General features: G+C 38.7%; 1 protein-coding gene across 1 annotated transcript in view; it reads left to right on the forward strand.

Moving 5' to 3' along the window:
- Appl (amyloid-beta-like protein) overlaps positions 1–24,561 on the forward strand; it is a 289,430-nt gene that overhangs the window by 254,477 nt on the left and 10,392 nt on the right. The window contains exons 5-10 of the mRNA XM_083114100.1: positions 11,983–12,350; positions 14,663–14,760; positions 17,338–17,494; positions 19,895–20,085; positions 21,917–22,077; positions 23,681–23,934. Of these exons, the coding sequence (XP_082970226.1) occupies positions 11,983–12,350; positions 14,663–14,760; positions 17,338–17,494; positions 19,895–20,085; positions 21,917–22,077; positions 23,681–23,934 (1,229 nt within the window). The remainder of the gene's footprint in view (positions 1–11,982; positions 12,351–14,662; positions 14,761–17,337; positions 17,495–19,894; positions 20,086–21,916; positions 22,078–23,680; positions 23,935–24,561) is intronic.

The raw sequence follows: 24,561 nt of genomic DNA on the forward strand, positions 1-24,561 counted from the left end.
GCCATATTGTGGCACACTTCGCGGTGCAAGTGTGAATAAGACCTTTTTCCGGGCGGTGACGTTCCTCTCAATACGTTCTGAAGGGCCTCCAAGAAGTCCCAGAGGTGGTTAATCAATGACACAGGTTTGTGTTCACATCAAGTAATCGGACTATTACCATCGTAGTGTCGAAAGTAAAGGGGGGCGGTACGCCCACTTTGTGTCCTCCCTGTATATAAGCATGGTGAGGTTAAGCTTTCCATCGTAACAGTAATTGTCATTTGTTTGGAACAGTAGTAATGTTAAAATTCTGTATCAATTATTAAATATTTGACAGATATGGGAGGATAAATTGCGTCTAAGGTCTGATCTGCATACCCAACCATAATTATGTCTTCCACATACATGTTCATGAACTGCCCTTAGTCTTTGAGACTTTTGTGAACTTTTCGTGTGTTATTTGTTCTTTATACCCACCCATATCATTGTCTTCATTCTCTATATCAACACGTCGTTGTCTTGATCAAGCTCTTTCTTAAATGCAATATTTGATTTTTGAATAGTCTTTTCTGGGTCTACATTCAGTTCTCCGCACCGTAAGCTGCTTTACAAGCACGAGGTGGTGTCAAAGAGTATCCGGACTGGCTTTTTAAGAAGTGACACACAAGTCTAAGATTTAATGGCCACCGTAATCCTGTCGTTATTGCAACAACTCTGAAGTGAAAATCCTTTTTTAATGCTTCGTTCTCTCGTCTTATCTTCTCAGTTAGCCTAATCCTAACAGTATAAGCCAGTTAACATTTGCGTGAGACTGTTTTGATATAAAATAATACTTCATAAACATTCCAACTGCTTACAAAGTAATGTTTTCACTCCTCGATGGCCCAGTGGTAGCGTCGTCGCCTTGTAATCAAGGGGTCCCGCGTTCGTTACCTGTTGGAGGCACATAGTGGATCGGATCCCACTTTAAACTGTAGGTCCAGTCCCGATTAGTCTTACTGTGAATAAAGTGGACTTAAAACAAACAATCAATCAATCACTGGAAATATTGAGCCACTAAGAACACTCACAAAAACACCCATGCCGAGATTCAAATCCGGGACCCCTAGGGTTCGTAGTGCGCTGTGCTAACCACTCCGCCACGGAGGTCGGCTGTATATCGCACATACCTGAATGGTTAGTGCTGCTCACCTTTGGAAAGTGTGAGTGGCAGGGTAGATAAACAGCATTATTAAATTTATTATTGTTGTGCTTATTTATTCTTTTTTGTTATACATGTCCCCGCTCATTATAAGCTCCTCATTCTTGGATTGAATATCCTCGCGCTACCTAGGATAAAGCAGAGAAAGAATTCTAAGAATCCATACTGTTCCCTATAAAAGGGGAAAAGTTCAATATGTAGCATCCGTCGTTCGAGCATAAACAAGTTTACTCTCAGCCGTTTTTTTTAATAACATCTAATTTCGAACTTCTTTATTTTCGCTTTTGAACTTGCAGCCAGGCGTTGCGTGGACATTTCCGATCAGATTGAAGTATCCTGGAAAGAGCACGTAAGCCTTTTGTACCGTGAACACCTTCAATGGCCGCCTACGTCCCGCTTTTCTGGATTGTTCCAATTACTGGAACTTGTTAGGAAAGTCGTAGCATTGTGTTGCAGTCGCTGGATTTAGTGACGGAAGTGAATCTCTTGGGGACGAACGTATGAACAAGAGAACATGCTCACGAAAAACTTTTTTTTTTTTGAGTTTGTGGTTGGAAGTTCGCAGCTTGAAAGCAGAACATTGGAACTGATGATAGGATATTCGTTATCAGGGACCGTATGTGTATGCACTAAAAACCTCTAAAATTGGCAAACATGGTGAAAATAGACAAAGGCATATACATTTTTGAATTATCCTTGCTTTTTGCTACTTTTGGCTAATCGCGACGAAGTGGATGAATTGGAGTTATACTCTGTTTCAGTAATCTCTGGAGCAAGAGAACGAAAACGAGTCCTCTGCGCTAGTAGTTACTCGAGAGGGCTCGGCCAATGAACGCGTGAAAGGTGAAGGGGATTGCAAGGACAGGGCAGCTACAGCTGTTTCCAGCAGCGCCCACTACTTCGCTACGCCCACTCGATTTCTCCCCTTCACCGTTATGCGCGGCCTTGCTCCACAGATATATGAAAAACTATGAAGAGCAACTCACAAAGGACGCGCATTTGCCATGCCAGTTTACAGTTCAACATAAAAGATTTCTGAAACTATGACACGCGTACCAGTTCTGATAGACATATCTTCGGATACTAGTACATGTAAAATATCGTATATGCCATTATTAATACATAATTATATTGATTATTTTACTTCGCCTTTCTTCCCATTTTGGCTAATCGCGAAGATGAGGATGAGCGATGATATGGTGAAATTGATGAAGGGATGCTCACAAGAAACACTCATGTCCAGGCTGGGATTCGATCCCGAGACCCTTGGTGTCGAACCGCGCTGTGCTAGCCACTCTTATCACGGAGGTCGGCTAATACTATTACAGTTTTAACAATTGTGCAATCATTAGTTGTTGGTATTTGGCAATACGATCATGCAATTCTAAATGTTAGCATTGAAAATCCCTTAAATTAACTTGGGGGTAGAGTCAAAGTATGGATTATATTTTACTGGTACGCCAGCCAGTCTAAAAAAGTTTAAGAATCCCTGTTCTATAGCCAAAGTAAAGTTGCTGAGCGATAAGAGTTTTATTTTCATGATTGATTTTAGTCTATTACGTGCCATTTTAAAGTTATTCTATTAAAGAGAATAAAATACAACATCCGTGACAAGTAAAGTCTGGTGTTAAGTCTCTTATCCGTTGTAGTCGAAGAGCGTAAATAACCTCAGTGTTAACACACCCATAATAATTTTAATAATCAAATCAAACGAGTTAATCAAGTTTGAATGATGCTATTTCAAAGAATAATGACAACGTTGGTACCGAAGCTATTCAAAAACATACAGGCGTTACAGTGATGCAGGAGGACATGTCTACCAGTCAATAATGTCAAGAAATTATGCTTGTGGTCAAAAAGTTTTGCTATTTTGTATAGTAGTGAATTTACATTATATACCTGTACTGGAATTTGATAAAATGTAATATTTGAAAATCTAAAATTGTATTGAGTTGTGGTTAAGATTTTTTAACTTTTGTTTCTTAAGAATTAAATTCTTGTATGCGTCAAGTTAAGTTTTGTAATAATATGAAAGTAATGTGGCCATTCTCCATCCAGGATGAAACATTAATTTTTGCATGCATTAATAATTATAATTGTTAAAGTACAGCTTCAGTTTTCATCTTAACTGGCCTTGTGGTAGTGGTTTTTCATTGAATGAAAATATATATTTTCTTAATTTCCAGCTATAAATAAGTAGAGGGCGATTAAATAAATGTTAAGAAAAAGGGGACAAAAAGGTCAAGAAAAGTCAAGAGTTTTGGATTTTTTGTTTTGGTAGACAACCTTTGCAGGAAAATCCTTGAACGTTCTTAGCTGGCAGCGTGCAGATCTAAAAGTTTGTGCTTCAAAAATGACCCAAGAGGTTTGTTGCTATTCTGCTTTAAAACGGATTGGCCCAATGCGGGGCTGTTTCTGACGAGTTTCCAGCTTCGGAGCCTGATGAGACTCGAATGTAATCACGGGTCTAAATGCATTTCGAGATTGGAACTTTGCTCTGCGAAAAAGGGAGAGACAAATAGAAGTGATATTGAACAGAAACTTAATAAGGAGCCGGTTCAAAAGGAAGAACAATTATCCCGAAAGCAAAAGTTCTTCTTGCGCCCCGGTGTAGGCAGCGTGGCTGATTAAGCAATATTATAATTTAATTGCGTGGGTATCAGAGACTGGGTGTAATCAAGCTTTCGTCTTCTCGAGGAGCGGGAGATGGTTGGGTTTCCTGCTCTTCTTTAAGGAAAGAACCAAGGACTCCTGGCGGCCATATTGGTTGGAGGGCGATCCTATTTGACGGTGTCTTTAAACATTCAAGGCGTAGCAAGGTGCGTAGGGTAAATTACCTTGTTTCATGAATTACGTTTCGAGTGTAGCCACTTTTTCGCTTTTGGCTCCGCTTTAGAATCCTTACGACGCTAGAGGTTCCTTATCCGAATATCGTATTGGATGGTCTTTGTGAGTGCCACCGTATCATCCTCATCGTCGCGATTAGCCAAAAGTGCAGAAAGGCGACGCTAGATAACAAAAATCCAAACCAAAACCTGTATAAGGACGAACTTGGACTGGGCAAAACTGTGACGTCATTATTCTGTGCAGCTCGCGAATTTGGTAAAGATGTCTGTTCAAAATGGTGCCTTCCCATAATTTCACTGTTACTTCTGTAAGAAATGTGACAAAGTCTCCCATTTTGCATGCAGTATTTACAGACATACAATGAACAGGCTGCACAATTTACTTTTTGCGGAGTGAAAATGTAGAATTACTGTATATTTCCATTAGATTTAGTAGAATGATACCAGTATTTCTGTGCAAAATAATTGTGATAATATTTCGTTTTTTTTTAGTTATTTACCATATCTAAATCCGTATATCTCTCGATGGGAACTCCAAATTTTTTATATCTCGAAAGCCAGAAAATGGGGCCAATGGAACTCCATGCGCTGACCACGCGTCACCCAATGAAAAAGCGGCTTTGCAGGCCCTGGCCCCTCGGAGGGCTGTTGTGCTATGGGGGTTTAGTGTATTTTATTACGTCGCTTTTCTGCCACTTTTGGTTAATTGTGACGATGGGGATGATTGGTGATACCATGACATTGCTGAAGGTACATGAGAAACATACATACACAATACTGGCCCCAAAGAGGATTGTGCAGGCAGAGGGGGACAAGTACCCAAAGGGGGGGGTCCCCCCATACAAATACCACCCTGATTTCCGGCGTTGGTGATCAAAGGTCATTTTTCTTATAAAGCAGCCGCAAGTCAATTGTTACCTGAGGGAAACCCTGCGGGGTAAAGGCGGCCGGAGCGTGCTGCTGATCACATCACCTCCAAAATGGCGGAGACCGAGAATATGTGAGGTCCAACCCACACGCCCGCTACATGTGAAGGCACGGTGCTATGTGCACGGGGAACTTTACGCCGTTTGTTGGCAATTCATCGTAGCCTAAATAACAGACTATATTTCAGTTAAGCATAGATTTTGAGTATTGGTAAAATTGACCACTTCGAACCCACTCTTGTTCGAGGGAAGCACCAATACCTACAGGCACTGGAGTGTGCAGAAGGGGGGCTGATGGGGCTACAGCCCCCTCCGAAATTTAGAGTAAAATCAACAACATTTTTTAAATAAAAGCAATGAAAAACTCGGGGAAAACTCAGTGATAAATACAAACTCTCCATAAAATGACCTCTGATAGCCAATTTGGAAATTTAAAGTTATAAATTTACGAAATATTTTGTGCGCTGCCCCCGTAGAAAGCAGCTATCTATCCACCTTTACACACAGTCTCGCACAGTTCCAGCCCCTCCCGGAAAAAAAAAATGCGTACGCCCGTGCCTACAGGTAAAAATCGGTTGAAAGTATAGTTAACAGATGGCGTCGCTAGCAAGCATGTAACGTGAGCATCACGTGGCGTGGAGAAGTTGCCATGCCGGTTCCTCGGCCGAAGGACCCGATTCAATGCAAATTGTCTCCCAGCACAGATGACCAGTTCGCCATATCAATCACCGATTGGCGCTCCCGTGGCAATGTCTGCCAGAAGGAATGCTGTTGCTGTCTTTCTGTCTCGCCTGCAACTCGAGCCACAAGAATACAAAAAATAATCCTAGCTCGAAATGGTCTCCATTATTACATTGGAAGCGGCGTTTTTCATTTTTTTATATTTGACAAGTATTAAAAATCCTAGAATGTTCTTTTCTTAAAAAAATAATAATAATAAAACCTTCAAAAATCACTATTCTTATTACTCATTCTGAAGCAGTTAGGTACTGCGTTAAGGACTGTTGTGAAGAAAATATTAAGGATTTTTTTTTTTTAGTTTTGAATACTTTCAGAATTGCATTACAAACTTGACCCCCTCCCGAATTTATTGACGGCTATTAAGTTTATTTGATGAGTTCTAGTATATTTAGCAGATACTCTCCCATTTTTAACGTATAAGGTCAGACTGAAATTGTTTTATTGTTGCAAATAACCTAGCCCATAATTTTCCTTCTTATTGGAATGGAAATTTTTTGTTTTGTAATTTCATTTCAGTGCGACACGAGACGATATAGTGTTAATCTAATAGAATTGAAATCGGTACTGGACCTACAGTTTAGAAAACGGGATCCGAACCATTGTGCAGTGTGCCTCCACCGGGTATCGAAGTTGAATTACAAGGCGACGACTTTACCACTACGCCATCATAGAGGCCCTTCATCTAATAAAAATGGTTACGGTTTGAGCTCTACTGGTTTAGGAACAATGCGACGAATAAGCCCATAGCGTCTGAAAACAGATTTCGAGCTGATTCCATAGTCACTCATCTCATCAGTATTATGATTATTCGAAATAAGAATGTGGACCATTTTTGGAATATGTTGCTCCTGATGTGTTCCGTCAGAAGAGAGTTCCGCTCACGAGATCATTTTGTGGCAACGCAGTGGCTATAAAACTCTCAGCTGTTCCGGTTATGGCTGCATTCTCTTGTGTCCGAACTCCTTAATTAGATAAAAGCGTACTCTCTGATTCCAGGGCGGTCGGTATGCGAAAGTTTATCAGATTATCGGCGGATCACAGCACATTAACGCTGCGTAGATTGTTTGGCCGTAATTCATCCGGTGCCGTGTTTATGCGCCTGGCTTTCGGGCATTTCAACATGTGCTGGAAAATGGCACAAACCTATACCGCGTTTGTTAGAACCTGTCCCGTTTCCCGCGCTAGTGATCGCTCGACAGTTTCGGTGCCAATGAGAAACGAGGAAAAAATCGTCTGCTGGGCATCGAGGAGCGAATGGAAGCCAGAAGAGAGGAGCTTACGTAGACGCTGTTGCGACGTTGCGTATTTTAATTGGCTGCCTGGCTTTGACTTTCCCCAGCACGGAGAAAAGCCAGCGATCAGCTAGCGCGGGAACCGGGACAGGTTGTAACAAACGCGGTATAATGTATAGCGTGCGTTTGCTGTTTGGTGTTGTCTTGAATACATTTGGAAAACCTTAGCTTCAAGGTACTCACAAATTCTAAGGTGGTACTTGAAATACTCCAGTGATATTATTTTTGAGTTTGGGTTTAGTTTACGCTGCAACCATGTGTAGTGATTTAAGCAATAGTTAGGGGTGTACAGGGTGATCTTCGGGGAAAACACTCGTCACTTTCCCCTTCCACGTAATATAGAGGATTCTTTTTAATTCGAACTCCAGGGGACACGAAATAAAATCGAATTAACAAAAACATGAAAGTGTACATATAGCCTCAGTGCTGACGTACCCATTACAATTTTTTAAAAAATCAAGCCGGCTTATCGATATTTTAGAGCCTCGGTGACTTACTTTGTAGGTCGTCTGCCAACGCGGAAGCCCCGGGTTCGATTCCTGGGTGCGCACAGAGCCGCTCTGGAGTTCATCCAGACCCTAATAAACGGGTAAGGGGGGATAAAGCACGCTGCATCTATGGAAGAGTTTCTCAGTCATTATACAGGGTGAGTCAAAAGTATGGAAACGCTCCTCCTTCCTCTCAACACATTTCCTAAGGAAGGAAGAGTCACTTGTTTACCAACCAGCGGTCGAAGGTGCCAGTGCCAGTGACATTTTGCATTCTGATCCATTATTCTAAATAGGAAGTTCATGTATCTCCTCCTTATCTTGTATAAAAGCTCACCAGAAGTCCAGCTAGGTGTCTTTATTTAAGTGGTAGAGCAGCCACAGGCTGAACTTCGCCCATGAATAAAGAAATTCAAAATTCTAAATATTTAGGTGACCGTTGTTGCCAAAAAAAAATCGCCTCACTTTGTCTTTTGATGAACTTCCTATTAAATAAAACTGTAAGCCGCATTTTTGAACAAGAGGAGGTTGGGATAGAACAACTTCCCAGTTCAAATATACACCAGCTTCCGACGTATTTCTAACTTACTTAACGTATCGTTTGTGCTGTACATGAAATGGCAATTACCACTTCGTCCGGCTTGTATTTCAACGAGGCGCGATCGTTATTTTAATCGATTCAACCGAAAACTGTCCGATTGTAAAAGCTTTGGAGTGCCTCGCAAGTGTGCGGAAGAATGGAGGTGGCTTTTAACACCGGGAATGTTTCTCGGTTTTAGTGCTGATCACGTTTAGGATAATGTCGGGAAATGTGTTTTACTTCCGCGATTGGTTTTTGAGTAACATTGTTTGGGAGCACGTAAATGCGAGGAGTGTCAGGAAGTCATGATTGATGACGCTTTTCGGTTTCCAAATTTGTTCATGATTTCAGTGGAATTATGAAGAATTAACGTTATAATTACCAGAGTAATAATAATAATAATAATAATCCGTGGCTCGATAACCCGTAAGGACCTTGGTGTCTCCCTCCTACAATCCTACCTAGTGGTGTGGAGATCTTCAACCGGTAATGGGGGGGGGGGGCGTGGGGATATCCATGACCGGGTTACGCTACTTACTCGTAGCTCCCCAATTTCCTCACGATGGTGGGTTGCCACCGGTCCTATACACAGGCTGAGAACCCAGGCGGACTCGAACCCATGCCGTCCCGCAGTCGGAGTCCAAAACACAACGCCTTAAACCCACAAAATATTTATTGCTTTTTGGCATTGTAAATTTTGTTCTAGTACGTTTTACATATTTTTTTTTAACATTGAGTCGATTATTTAAAGATCTCTGCTACCGAAATGGCAGGTGTAGTCATGAGCAAATTACCGTTGTTGAATATTAAAACACCATAAAATCCCTCATTTATAGTCTCACTTTTAGTAGACAAGTCAGAAAATGTTATTTAAAAAAAGGTAATATACACGATGCAAGGTATTTTTTCATGATATGATGTAAATTGTAGCGGGTATTCCAGCCTGTGTTCAACAACCGTAATTTATCCTGACTGTGTACTCGTAGACACTTCTGGTTTCTAACAAACCCCCTGATTGTATATGCTGTCTTGATTGTCAACCAAGAAGTGTCCTAGGCTGTACATGCGCTAGTATCTTCATGTGATATTGTGTAGGAATGAGAATTTTGACCCCGTCCAGTTCACATCTACATCTACCAGTTTCAGTACAATTGATAAATAAAATGTGAAAATTCTCCAGAAGATAGGCGAAAGGTCAAATAAGTGTCCATAAGAATTCTTTGCTGAAACTTCAAGAAGTAAATTCCAGAAGATTATTATGGAAGTATATAAGTGTCGTACACTTGGTTTTGACATTCATTGTGAAGCAAAAATGTAGTTTTTCGTCGAGTTTTGAATGCCTTTTTGGAAAAATAAAAGTTATGCATTTGTTGAACATCCTGCACAGTTGTTTTTCTGAGGTCTGTGCAGTTTTGTCCGACATCATTGTGCAGGCAGCAGCAGGTGCTTAGTAAGAACGTGGCACCCACACAAACCATTTCCCCCATGAATTATTCATTCCATCACAACCTCAAATGTCGTAATGGGAGAAGTGTCTGTGTCTCTCTCTCTCCTTCTCCTTCCTCGGGTGGAGCCAAAAGATGATGATGAATTCGCATGCAGTGGAGGCTGAAAGGGGAGGGAAAGGATGACTATCGGGGATTGATATTTCCTCTGGATATAGCTTCCATCGAGAAGACAAGGTTTGTGCTTCTCCCTAGAAAGAAAAGATTCTTGGCGTGAAGCCGGTAGATGCCTCAAGTAGATTATGTGACTGTTCTGGCAGATGTTTCCTCGTTGGTCTGAAAGAATGAAGAACCAGTTGCCTTTTTTAGGTTCCTCCTCCTAGCCTAGATGTTATAAGTAGTTGAGAGAAGGAAAAGTAAGTCCTTTTGTTACTGTGTCAACTGTAATTGAATTGTGTAGAGAAAGTCACCGGTGGCCATGTTTCATTGGAAACTGTCTTCATTGAACAATCATGGGTTACTTGTCAGTCCACTAAATTGAAAAATTGTGGAACATTTTATAACTCATCCTTGTCAGAAAAAAAAAAGTCCTGGGTAGGGGACCAGAATGGCAGATGAGTTGAGGGGGGGTACAAAAAATGTCAGAAGTTAAAAATTTTGTATCAATATTGTATGCAACAATGATGATTATTAGGGACATTGAATTTTCGCGATGCGTGAAATCGCGAAATGTGAAAAAAAGATTCAATTTTGAACATTCTGCACGTAACTACACCCCCAATGATGAAATATGCATGAGTTTTATTCGCGAAGTAACGCAAAATGTGTGCTTTTCCACGAAATGGACGCTTTTTCACGAAATAACCGTGAAATATCATCAAATTAAGTAGGAAACACGCAAAAACCAGCAATCGAGGTTGCGCGCGGAAACTGTCGATTTGTAACGAAATGTTTGCCTAAAGTTTCCTACCACTAGCAGCTGAAGAACGTTTTAAATTTGGATTTCCCATGCACATAATCTCAGTTCGAAAACTTCCTTCCTTCCCTGTCAAGCTGCATTCCTTTCTTCCCCCGAATGTTTGCCCAACTTCGAGTTTCATTGAACTTGCTAGCTGTAGCAGCGATAAGATTAGTCTGTTCCCGCACATCAAGGGAAACAATGGTGCCATTGGTGTTCAGTCATGAATGAATTTTGTTTATCATTATGTGATTTTTAACATGTGTTTGTGTATGTGCAGTAGTGATTATTTTATTTGTTGGACAGCAAGGATATCCTTTAAATACATACAATGAATAAATCACTTGAGATATGCAATTTAGAAATGAAGTGATTTTGTGTTGATGTTTTCTTTTTGGTTGGAGAGCTAAGTACTTGTGCATGTGTACAGTATATAAAAATGAAGTAGTTTATCAATTTATAGCTCTTTTGTATGTTGTTTCCTCTCATAATGAAAAAGTGTGTGCAATTTTTTTTTTCACCGCTGGTATATACCGCTGATGTAACATTTTATTTACCGCTCTCCTCAGTTTTTATTTACCATAAATTTGTATCCCTAATGATTATATATTGATAATCAAATTTTTTCTAAAAAAAAAAAAAGGGCTGTCACTTTTCGGGGTAAAAGCGTGGCCTGGAAGATAAGCTGAATCTTGTTCAAGAAAATGAATGTATAAGGTTGATGGTTATTCATATTTATGGTGTTCAGGAAAATACATTTAAGTCACAAACTGCAATTTTGTGTTGCTTTCTTTATAGGTCTCACTGAATCTATTAAAGAAAATATTATACGTATAATTTTATGTGTAAAGTTGCTAATCAGTAATGGCCCAACATATATATCATGTCTTTAATGCTTGCTTTTAAAAGAATAAAGATAAAGACTGTCCGCTGTAAAATTGCATTTTTTGAACTTAAGTACTTTTTCCTCAAACTGCCTAGATATATTGATAGGGATGGAAAATATAATTCAGGGATAATTGTGGAAATACATTGTTTTCATTCCAATTTGAAATTTAATGTTGCTTGGCCCAAAGTTGTAAATTAATTAATAATTCTTATTTATATTATGGTTATTGTACATATTCTATCTAATGATTGCAAAGATGAGAGTGAATCATGAACCGATGAAATGAATGAGGCAGATAAAATAAAAATGTTCATGCCTTGCCCAGGATTCGGGACCTGTGATGTCACAGTATGTTATGCTGACCACTCTGTCATGAAAGCAGGCAATGTTGAAAAAAAGACCAAAATGTTTAAAACATGGTTCTTTGTTTTTGCTTACATTAAACAAATTTTCCTACATTGTTGATTTATTCATACAGTTGGAAGTAAGAGAGAGCACCAAGAGATAACTTGTAACTAACAAGTCAGTTAATTAATTAAATACAGTTTCATTATTTTGCCACATGTTTTTCAAATGTATAGAGTTGTGACTATTAAAAATAATTTGAGGTTCTAAACCCGACTCCTTTCCTTCGCAGATAACTTGAAACCAAAGAAACCTATCGATGTTGCTGCACTGAAGAACAAGGACGAAATGGAAGAACCCATAGACAACGTAGGTGATGATATAGAAGATGACGACGACGATGATGAAGAGGATGAGGATGATGATTCAGAAGCAGAAGATGAAGAGGAGGAAGAAGATGAGGAGGAGGAAGATTACGTTGAAGATGAGAAGCTTAGTAGCACAGTATCGCCCTCATCATCTCCAACACCTGAAGCACCCAAAACAGGGGTACCAACTCCAGACCCATACTTTACCCACTTCGACCCACGTATTGAGCATCAGGCATTCAAAGAAGCTCAACAGAGGCTCGAAGAAATGCATCGAGAGAAAGTAACAAAGGTGAGTGAGAAATACATGCATTTTAGGCACTGAAGATATTTCTGACATTATATGATATTTTGAGAAACATGCAAGGTCTGGCTAAAAAAAAACAAGACTGGCAACCCTGTCGGAAGTACACGTGCAGCAGCGGGAGTGCATGTGCAGGAGCACCCTTGAAGCTTCAAGAAGCTGATAACAGGACCATGGGTCGCTGTCACTCGTAGTTAGTCTGTGAGCAGTGCTTGAAGGTGGAGGTCCGCAATCATGTCATAAAATGGCAAATATGGCCGTGTCCGAAAGGTGCAAGACCGTATTTGAAGCGAGCATCCTCCGAGTATGGTCTTGGGAGTGCGGTCTTCAAGTCGTGGACTGGAAGTCAAAGTCTTTCGAATTGCACTTCAACTGCAGCACCAAATACAATCAGTAGATAAAACTGAGGACTCGTTGTTTTCCCTGCACTTTTTTTTTTCTTCACCATAGCATTTTAAAATGTTCTTAGACATAAATTTCCACACATTAGAAGAACTTGCTGGCCCATAACATATGTTTAACCTGTGTTGCTGACTTTTTACCTCTGTGATTTTAAACAAATGAACAACGAGTGCGGGTATCACGTAACCTAGTCAGCAACAATCTGTGCTGCGAGCTGTACACTTGTGTACTTCAATGGTTGGAGCTTTTGAACTGTACTAGGTGGCGACACTTCCGTCAAGACCATACTTCCAGCCTATGAAACTCGAGCAGCGCATTAACCTCAAATTCCTGGTGACATTGAATAAATCACCAAGTGAGTGTCCTGACTCTTTATCAATGCCCACTATGTCTGCTATCATTTGAATGCTGACCCGGCGATCGTTCCAAACAATGTCGTTTTTGCCACATTTTCTTCTCTTGTTGCCGTGACAGGGGAATCCATTTGTGTAATTCAAACAAACGTGCACGTGACATCGCATTATCACCATATGCCTCCTGCAACAGTTTCACACATTCACTCAGTGATTTCTTCAGTTTCACCAGGAATTAGCCTCCTTTAGTTTCATATTTGCCATTTTACGACAACAGGTACCACCTTCAAGCACTTCTCACAGACTAACTACAAGTGACAGCGACCCCCGGGGTTCTGTCATGAATTTTTTGAAGCTTCAAGGTTGTTTCCCATGCATGCGCTCCCCCCACTGCTGCACCTATACTTCCAACAGGGCTGCCAGTTTTTTTTTGTTTTTTTTTATTACACATACCGTGGAGATATGTTTGTTTTCCCCATAGAAAAATTTGTCATGCTTATGTATTGAAGCAAGTGTTAAAAAGATAATTTTGATATGCCTTTCTTAGATCATTCAATTTGATAATAATAATCCAGTTATTCAGGGATAAAAACAAAGAAGCAAGAAATCCATTACACCTGTAATCCAAGACATTTGAAATATGTAGAGAAATCACTGAAATATGTAAAAAAAAAAATAATAATAATAATAAATACACAAGTATATTAAAATGTCTAATATGTGTGTTCTTTTTCATTTCTGTGCTGTTTTTTAGGTTCCTGGCAGTAAAAAATGTAATTATACTCAATTAATTTCTCAATATCATTATATTTTAGGAAGTTTTCTTGAAATAATAAAATTGTAATGTACTAAATTGCATTGGAAAATTTGTAATCTGAAAAAATGATAGTGTGAATGACAACAGTATTGAGTACAGATATTTTTCACCACAAGAGATGCATTCATACTTCTACAATGTTGAATATTCTCATTGAATGAACAAAATGGTCTGTCAGGCAAAAAGTAAAATGCAACAATACATTATTTCTTAAAGAAATGAAAAGTATTTCTGTGATACACACAGTGAATCATTAAGTACATTTTGAGTTGTTGTTTTTTTTTTAACTTTTTTTAATTTTATTTTTATTTTTTAGACAAAGTTTGAATGTTTGTCCCACAATCATTGCTCCTTACTCAATGAAAAACCAGAAAGATGGCCAAAATATTGCCATACGTAATAAACCTCAAAATGTGTATGTTTATAGTTTATTTACAGATACTTATAACAGTAGTAGCAACATCAGTACTGCAGAAGTACTCTGGTCATTTTTATATTATCAGTTGCATGCTTGAGAAAAGATGGAAATAATGTGTGTGTGTGTCTTAGTTTGACCACTGTAAGCTTTTTCTTTGTTGTCATATAATTTTAAACCTGTTTATCCCATGCACTCAGATTAGATTGGATTTTCTTTACAAGAAACTTAAGTAATCTGTCATTGGGTTTTGATGTCCTAATGTAATATATATTGTTACACATAACAAACATACTACCTGTTATTATTTCAGGTTATGAAAGACTGGTCAGATTTGGAGGAAAGATACCAGGATATGAGGAACTCTGATCCTAAAGCTGCTGATGACTTTAAGAAGAAAATGACCTTGAGGTAAGGTATATTGGTTTCTAGTGTAGCTTTTATAATATAACTTTTCATTTTTTTCCATTTTTATAATAATTCTTGTAATATTTTAGTAATCACAGAAGAAATTTGCATTGTAACATATCTGTCCTTGAAGTTAATAGAAACATAACATTTTATTTTTGGTATAATATTACTTGCCCCTAAATTTGCTGTTGAATGAATTTGTATTGTTACAAAAGTAGTTTTAAAAGTATACATTGATGTAGTATAGAGTACTGCATTGGACCACTTATACTCGAAAATATAGAATATCAAATAAATTTCAATGGGACAATAATCGCACAAATATATGTGAAAAAATTCGTCCTGATAGTTTCAGCCCATAATCATTTATTCATTTTCATATAGTGCTATGTATTGGTAAGATAGACTAAATTACATTTTAAAATGGAGATGATGACTATGTTCACTTCAGTTTCAATTTCTCTGCTTTTTTCACTTCACGATCCATATTTGAGGGCCCTCTACTAGAGAAAAATTATGGTTCCACATGAACTACTGGACTTCAAGCGTATACCAATCGTTTGAATGTTCGAGCGTTATTCGCTCAAGTGAAGAAACTGTCCATTCTGTAAGCCATCTACTGTCATCCATGCGAACTACGAGGGCTTCTGGAAAAGTTTCTGCAAACTACCACCAACAGTGGCGCTAGTGTTCCGCTATTATAAAAATCAGAAGAATAGACCTTTTTTATGTTTAAATTATCTTTGATTGTTAGTTTATTTTTCACAGCAGTTTGAAAAAGTAGTTTCGTGTGAGAAATGGTAGTTTTTCGTGAACACTTCGGTTAATGATTTGTTTATAATTTCAAATGTAGTTTAACACCGAAACAATGCATCAAGTGACTTCATTTGGCTTTTGGGGATGAAGCACCATCCAATAGGACTGTACAATTGGTCGCACATGTCTCAGTGATGAATTTTGTGAAGGTCGTCCATCCATGTCTGTTGTTGCCAGTAGTGGTGATGCTATGCGTGAAATTATTGACAGTGATCGGCATGTGACATACTGCGAGATTAAAAAATACTTGAACATTGACATGAAAGCAATACATACGATTTTGTATGATCATCTGAACGCACAGAAACTTTCAAGCCGTTGGATCCCACACAACTTGAAAGAAGCTGAAAAAGAAGCTGAAAAACAGGCTCGTGTAAGTTGGTGTAAAGAAATGCTCAAAAAATTCAACCAAGGCAAGTCAAATTTGGTGTACTACATCGTTACAGGGACGAAACTTGGATCTATTCATACGAACTCGAAACTAAACAGCAATCCACTGTTTGGGTGTTTCAAAGTGAGCCGAAACCAACAAAAGTTGTTTGTTCAAGGAGTGCTGCCAAGCAAATGATTGCTTGTTTCTTCGGTTATACCAGACATGTGGCAACAATAGCTTTAGAAGATTGAAGGACTGTAAATGCTGAGTTGTATACAACAATTTGTTTGCCAGAGGTCATCAATGAAAACAAACCCAAATCATCGCCTTATTCTTCACCACAATGCCAGTTCCCACTCAGCACACCAAACTGTTCACAAAAATGTCAAATTAATGACTCATTGTCCCTACTTACCTGATTTATCACGTAACAACTTGTTTTTGTTCCCACACATGAAAAATAAGATGCTTGGTGAGCGATTTGTGTCGCCTGAAGCAGCTGTTGATGCATTTCGAACAGCGGTTTCTGAGGTATTAGCTTCAGAGTGGAAAAAATGCTTTCAAAATTGGTTAGAGCGTATGCAAAAGTGTATCGATCTTAAGTGTGAATACTTTGAAAAACAATAAAGTCATTCCCAGAATTTCACATGTCTGTTTTCATATTGATTGCAGAAACTTTCCCAGCAGTCCTCGTATTAGACGATCGAGTAAAAAGGTCTACATTCTAGTGTAGTCTGTGTGAGAAGTTCCTTCCTATAACTTGCATGAAAACAATTTTACACATGCATTTCAAATCAGATGGCAAACTAATTATTTCTAAACATTCTGCTTCATTTCAACAGATTCATTTATGTTAATGTTTGTATTCATAAAATTAGTTTTAGCATTTTGTAAGAGATAGAAAAGTGAAGTTTGAGGTGAAGGCCTTTGGTTCTTATCTGGGCCAAAAAGTACCTTAGGCAAAAGTAAGAAAATATCGTTATGTAAACAGTAATGATGTATAGATTAATGGAACAATAAATATGAAGATGGTACATGTATGGATGTGAGTAATTTACAATCTATATGTTGTTTGGTCTTGTAAGATTGAATGCATCACTTAAACACTATTGCTGATGTACTCATTTGTTTGCTGTTAATGGACACTCGCAATCACCCATGCCCAGGCTGGGATGTGCTAACCACTCTGCCACGGAGGCCAGCAAGAACTGAAGTAGCCAGTTCACAAACCTCATTAGTTTTTGCAACTTCCCTCCCTTACTCCCCCAGGTGTATATGTCTGCAGTCATGCAATGAATGGAAACCACACATACTCTTAATCAACCATTCTGCATGGTCTTTGATTTATTTTCATATTGATGACTTTACTGTTTCCATTTCTGTTGCAGGTTCCAGAAAACAGTTCAAGCTCTCGAAGAAGAAGGTGATGCAGAGAAACACCAGTTGGTGGCCATGCATCAGCAGCGTGTGATGGCTCACATTAATGAACGAAAGAAAGAGGCAATGACATGCTACACTGAGGCTCTAAACGAAAACCCTCCCAACGTATGTATCTTCCGTTGTGGTTCATTTTCAGAGCTTGCAGTTCATGTTTTACAACTTTTCTCTGGTCGAGAACAAGTAATAATAGTATTTAGACAGAATTACCATATTTGCCAGCATATAAGATGCACTTTTTCCTTTTAAAAATAGGTCTGAAAAACAGGGTGCATCTTATATATGCCGATATTCAGTTTTTGATTACCTTCATTTCTGAAAATTTTCTCTGTTCTGAGTTAAGACTATTTATTTCTTCCTTTTATCCTTAATTTTTTGGTTTACTAGTGTGTATTTGCTTTTCTGTGATGAGTGTTTGGGAATCCTGGGTTCAGAACTCTGTCGGACAACTTTTAAAAACAATAGATATTTGAAATGCACTAACAACCTTGTTTTGTAAACATTAATTCCACCATATGTCAATATATTATAAACAAATTATAATGGTACATTTCCAACCATAATGTTAAGGCTACAGCACCTTGAATAACGTATTGTGTAAAACAGCACGGTTCTGGCCTCTCTGGCTGGTTCCACTCGAAAATGATACTGCTAGAGGCGCTGGTGTTGGTACAGGTGCATGGCATTCATCTGCTTATAATGGAAGTAAATAGAGTTTTCGCTCCAACGTCTGATTCTTTTACATGAAGCATTTCTATGAATGTGATAATTGCTATGATATTTGGTACAGTGGTCGCGAAGATATTAATGAACATTCTAGACAGTCTTCCACATCCTGTTATCGTTATACTTTCATTAATAATGCAGGAGAAAAAATACACGTGGAATGCTCTTGGTAACTAATTTTTTATGTATGAATTAGGTTCATAATTATTATCATCATCATCATTTCCTTTAAAGATATACACACTGAAGCATTTATACTTTTTATATTTACTGTCTATTTTCTTCCGCTTTAAACTAACCACGGCAATGATGATGATAATGATTGCATGAAACGACAAGGAGAGCGACATCGACATAAGTATAAGGAAACTTTCAGACCAATGGGACAAGCCACACAGAATGTTTACACTGATGTGACTAGTGACACAGACACTTCCAGACTGTAAAATAGCATTCATTGCGCATTAGGGTCGAAACAGCAAACGACACGTTCATATGTCGTATTCGCATGCTACTTGTTTTTTCGGTCGGAAAGCTCCTTAAAGGAAGGGTGCTCAGACCGAAGCGACGCACTACAGGGGAAGTTCCCAACTAAGTGACAAGCGACAGCCTTGAAGCGGCACTTCAGTCTATTAGCCAGCGTTTGCTGCTAATTGTGCGAACAAGAGATCTAGGTGACACTATAAGCCACACGCTTTGTCACTTGTGTGTCGCTCAAACTGGGCCATTTCCTCAATAGCCTGCAACGTGTTGCTGTGGTTTGTTGTTCGCGATGCAATGAGTGTCTTGCTTTAGGGATATTGCGCACCAAAGCGGCACACGACACTTATCGCTTGAGGATTTCACCAACCGAACGCTGGCCTGTGCTACCCGTCATGTCTTTACAATGTGAAATGTTGCTCTTGATTGGCTTGTTTCCAAGCAACATGTGTCGCGTCTCGCTTCGGTATGAAAGTTGCCTTGGACCGAAGGACCCGTGTCGCTTTGGTGTGAAACCCTCGTATTGTTTGTCGCGTGTCGCTTTGGTCTAAAATCTCCTTGAGGAGAGACTGCAGTCAGAGCTTGTGTCCCTATGGTTCGAAAGGCTGCATTGATTACAGATTTCTCACTTTCAAGCGACATTTGTGGTTTGTCGCCTCGGTATGAAAAATATCTCTCGGGATACTATTTATATTCTAATAACATAGAAAAATAAACTCTAATACACAGTCCAAGACCTGACGTTCGGAATCACATTGCGATGTTTCTTCTTGTGTTACGCACACATGCTATTTATTTATTCATTTTATTTTACTTTTCTTTCCAAATTAATGCCCTTTTGTAACTGCAAATCACTCCACAAATATAACGGTTTCCATCATTTCACATACCGCCTTTCAAGACAAACAAATCTACATAATATATTCCAAAAACTAACAAAGCCGCATTACTTTCATAAGAAAATTAGCACCGACACTGATCGCACTGCCATCTGTGTTTCTGATCCGTCTGGGGAACCAGTTTCTTGGGTCGTTTTCCACACTACGTTATTCAAGGTGCTGTGGTTAAGACTTTCCCAAATTTTACGAAGAAATTTCCATCAGTCCTGTATAATTTTGCAGTATTCATATGAAAGTATAGCAATTAGAAGAAGAAAATACTATTCATTTTAGAGAGCATTAAAGTTTTCCATCCTTGTTTTTTAAAGTAACTAAATTTATTGTTCAAGAGCAGATAGTACACCCACAGCATGTATCATAAACCTGTATCTTGTACGTATAATAATGTTCATTTTCTTTGTAGACTCATCGGGTCCAGAAATGCCTTCAGAAGCTCCTGCGAGCCCTTCACAAGGACAGGCATCACACCATCTCTCACTATCGACACCTTCTGAGTGCCAGTTTCGAACAGGCTGAAAGGGAGAAGGGCATTACTTTGGAACACCTTTCAGACATTGATAAAATGGTTAACCAGTCATTGCAGATGTTGGACAGGTTAGTAAGACATATTTAAGGTCTTCATTGTTGAACTTGATGAAGCATTACTTGCAGAAAACTCTGATTTCAAGTTTCCCACTTCATACAATTTGCCTTTCTGGTCCCAGTGAAGCCATTTCGCACATTTGAGTTCTGTAGATGTAGTCCCTGAGAAATTGTATAATTGAGGTTTTAGTTTATTTTCTGCTGTTCATGATGTATATAATCTACCCACAGCTGCAGGATGACTTTTTTCGAAATATCTTTTCATTCGAAAGTATAAGGGTGATACTCGAAATTCTGAAAAATTAGATCTGTTTCAATATTTCAGGTCTTCATACAGATTGCATTTTCCCCACCAATTTCTGTAATAGAAAATAGGCATAAGAAACCATGAAAATATTGCAGATACGTAGACAGTAGTAAAAGATGTAGATACATCCATATAATAGTGGTTGTGAGAATTTACTTACATTTTAATTTATTTTGTACAGTTATTTTCAGTATATTGTCATGCAAGTCAGGTTACATATTGAGTGATTTCTATGAAGCAGATTAACTAGATTTCTGTGTTTCTTTTCTCAAGGTGAGAATTAAGAAAAGAAAAAAAAGCTATTCCATCAAACTTGTTTAACCCTTTTGGTGTTAAGATAATGAAATTAAAGCAAAGATTACTGATCAATTTTGGAATGCCTAGAGCATTCAAACAAACTGGCACAAATGTTTTGTTTTTTGACCATCTTTAAAGCACTTTTTATATGTTTGTGTTGTTAAAGTCACCCAGAATAGATTGAAAGGTGAGGACTTCAGTATATTACACTGCATTCGTCAGTAGCAGTTTTAGAGTTTTACTCTTAAGATTTTTTGCTGTGAAATTGCCTATTTACAAGCATTAATAGTGTAACGCTATGGTGGCAACTAGCGCTACTTTGTGTTATAACCTTAGTTGATGGTAGACATATAAACGCACTCGCTTGATATATAACATATATTTATTGGTCTTAAGTGTCTAACAAGTATAATGCTTATAATCTAACACTAACTATCTGGCCATTATGTGACTTGATATTATCCTATAATAGAAAGAATTCCCAAGTGTCACCACTTCGGGAATTTGAGGCTTACCCTTTAAGATAGGAGCAGTGAGCAATAGAATGGCCTCACGGCATCTCTCGATGAGACTCAGTGTCTCTAGAGACTTGTTTCTAAGAGTATTTATTGAAGTTACAGCCTTGTCTCTATCCTCAACCCAGCTGAGAGAGAGCTCACAACCTTGTGGCTATTTTCGCTGACTGTCCATTCTGGGGGAGAAGTGTGGCCTTGCTGGACAAGACGTAGGCTTGTGGTCAGTAGACCTGTAAGCTTATCGCCAGGGTTATTACCAGAATATTCACGGCCAAGGTTCTGGCCTTGTTGATGCCAAGCCACCAAACTTCTTGTAGGTTACCTTATCGGAAACCTTGCCCTTGATAGTATAGGGGGGAGGGGAAGGGCCTTGGCTGAATCACACTTGTCTGATGAGACAAGTGTGTGCAACATACGCCCTTACTTCCTGGTCTGTTCTTATTTCCTTGTAGATTCAACGCCCTATTATGTAACTCACAGAAACTGCTCTTTACAATAGACACTTGGCTTAATTATTCTCTCTCCTGATAAACAAACATGAACAGTTCGATAAAATCATGTTTGAACTTTCAACACTTTCATGAAGTCAAAAAGTACATAAAATTGAATAAAAAAATTGTTCCCAAGTGTTTATCATCATGAAATTTTCTGTTAATTACTCAATATGTTGTATCCACAAAAACAAATAGAAAATGTTTTTTTTTTTTTTTTTGTTTCCCGATAGGTTTCCAGACTTATCCTCAAAGATCCAGCAGCTTATGGAAGACTACATACAAGCCCTCCGAAGTAAGGATGAAACACCAGGCTCTCTACTGACCATGACGAGGGATGCAGAGTCAGCCATTCTGGAGAAGTACAGGGCTGAAGTGGCTGCTAAGCAAGAAGGTGGGTCTTGTTACTTGTCCACCAGTTTAGAGAGTATTCCAAAGGTGGTTGCACAGATTGAGTGGATGACTCACGATTTCACCATTGAAGGTTCTGGATAAACGTCTTGGCCTGGACTTGCATGTTCCTAAGCAAGAATACCTTCATGTTTCATCTAATCATCAGTCATCCTCGTTGAGGCTAAAAAGCAACAAATACAAATTTGCTTTTTGTTGCCACAAGATTTTCCAAAGGCTTCCTCGGTGGTGAACACGCTGAGTCATCAATTCATGATGTTGCCACCAAAGGTTTTGAGTGTGAGTATCAGTGATACCAGGCAATATTTGAGTCCAAAAGTGTTCCAGGGTGTGTAAAAATGTTCCCTAGCCAATTAACCAAGTATAGCAAATTCTAAATTAGGGATGGACCATTACAAACTGATATTCTATTGATACCATATAGAATAATGAACATTCCATGAAGACATTAAGATTTGACACATACAGTAGATATGTAGAAATTTACCATAATGTCTGGCATACCGTGCAATTTTGCTCTACCATCTGAGCTAGCAATGTCAGATCACCAGTGTTTCAAAGGCAACAGATCCATTTGCAGTAACACTGGCATACAAAATTCCATACAAAGACAGCAAAAAATCAGCAAAGCCAGGACTGGCTTGGTAGCTCAGTGGTAGAACAATGACATGGAATGCCAGAGACCCACGTTCGAGTCCTGGTCGAGCCTTCATTTGTCACTAAAATTTCTCTATGCCATTAAGAACCTTATAGTTTTTCTTGTATGTACGCATTGCTTGCATGATAGAATTATTTTCCTGTAGTTTACGGTTATTACAATGATGAATGTCTGATGAAAGGAGCGTGTGTTCTCCTGAAACGTTACAAAGAAAAAACTGTTTTCTTATGCTTGTAATAACCGTAAACTACAGGAAAATAAATAAATCATTAAGAACCTGCATGGCTCATTCCCTTCATTAATAATGCATGTAACCAGGTGCTGGAAGTAAATTTTGTCTCTGAAAACTAAACTGTATAATTTGAAATCTACTTTACCATACCAGCAGGGCACATGATTATGAATTATATGTTTATAAGCATAGCAAAATGTCTGAATTATGCACTCAACCATACGCTATTTATAGATAAATTAGTGGTGCAACAGCCCATGAGGACCAAGGCGTACATACAGGCTGCTAGCCTCACTCGCACATGCCTCAGCAGAGATGAGATATGTCCAACCAGATGCAGGGCGAGGTGTGGTCAGCATGACAAACCCCCAGTCGTTATAGGTTTCCATGACTGGGTTACGCTACTCATCCGTAGCTCCCCAATTTCCTGTCCCATACACTGGCCGAAATCCCAGGAGAAAGGTTATAACCCTTTTTCCCTGGAGACTTGAACCAGCAATTGTCCCATAACTCAAGCCCACGGTGTGGACTAGATATATATTAGATTGTTGAAATTTATCACAAAAATTACTGGTAAACAAATACATCTCTATCTGCCAATACTGATACTAGTTAATCTACATTTAACAATTATACTTTGTAGTGATGGATTGAAAATTTTGAAAGGAGTTTATGATCTTTTCTGTTATTTCTTAGAAAAAGAACGCCAAAGGCAGCTAGAAAAGCAGCGCAAGGAGCAAAGGAAAAAGGAGAGGCAAGAACTTCGAGAGGAGAAGAAGCGAGTGGAGGCAGCTTTAGGCAAAAAGCTTGGTCGCAAGTTCGACCCAGAAAATATGGAAGACGAGCGAACTGGGCCAATTCCAGACTCGGATGTTGCAGTCCAAACTCACCACGAAGAGGCAGTCAAGGTTGCACATGCCCAGACGCACGACGTTAGCCACAATGAAGCTGTGAGTAAAATATTCTTGAGTGTTTGTTTCTATTTCCATTCGAATTAGGAATCTATTCTTTGGACTACTGAAGACTGTGAATAAATATTTCTGTCTTTCATGAACATTTTCAACTTTGTGCTTCCAAGACTTGGAAAGCTGAAATAGTAATCTTAGTCATATTACAAGAAGCCTCAGGTTATTTTCCCAGCTAAGACTAATTTTGATGTTCTCCCACTCACAGGATCAGACCTAATTTGCATATCTGTTGACTAAAGTCATTTTTTTCTTTTAACAAGTCTGTCTTTCCATTGGAAACATGAACTCTCAAATCATTAAATATTGTACCTTTTTACATGAAAGATTTCAGTTTTTTGTGTTGAATTTACTTCACAGTAATTCATGTATCCCACATTTTCATCATAGGCATTGAAAATGTCCTAATTCTGTCAAACTAATAATGTGCTGGTAGAAACAGATCTCGATCTCCTACAAACGATCGAATTAGATACGCGGTTTTATCTCTGCTCGATGATGTGCCCCTATCTCGGTAAGAAATACTTAAAAGGAATCAGATTTTCTCTCGTACCACAAACAAAAAGATGAAAATACAAAATATACATGCCAAATATCATGGTTTTTATTTTC

Source organism: Lepisma saccharinum, chromosome 28, assembly GCF_977018435.1.
Source record: "Lepisma saccharinum chromosome 28, izLepSacc3.1, whole genome shotgun sequence".
In the NCBI taxonomy this organism is placed as follows: Eukaryota; Metazoa; Arthropoda; class Insecta; order Zygentoma; family Lepismatidae; genus Lepisma; species Lepisma saccharinum.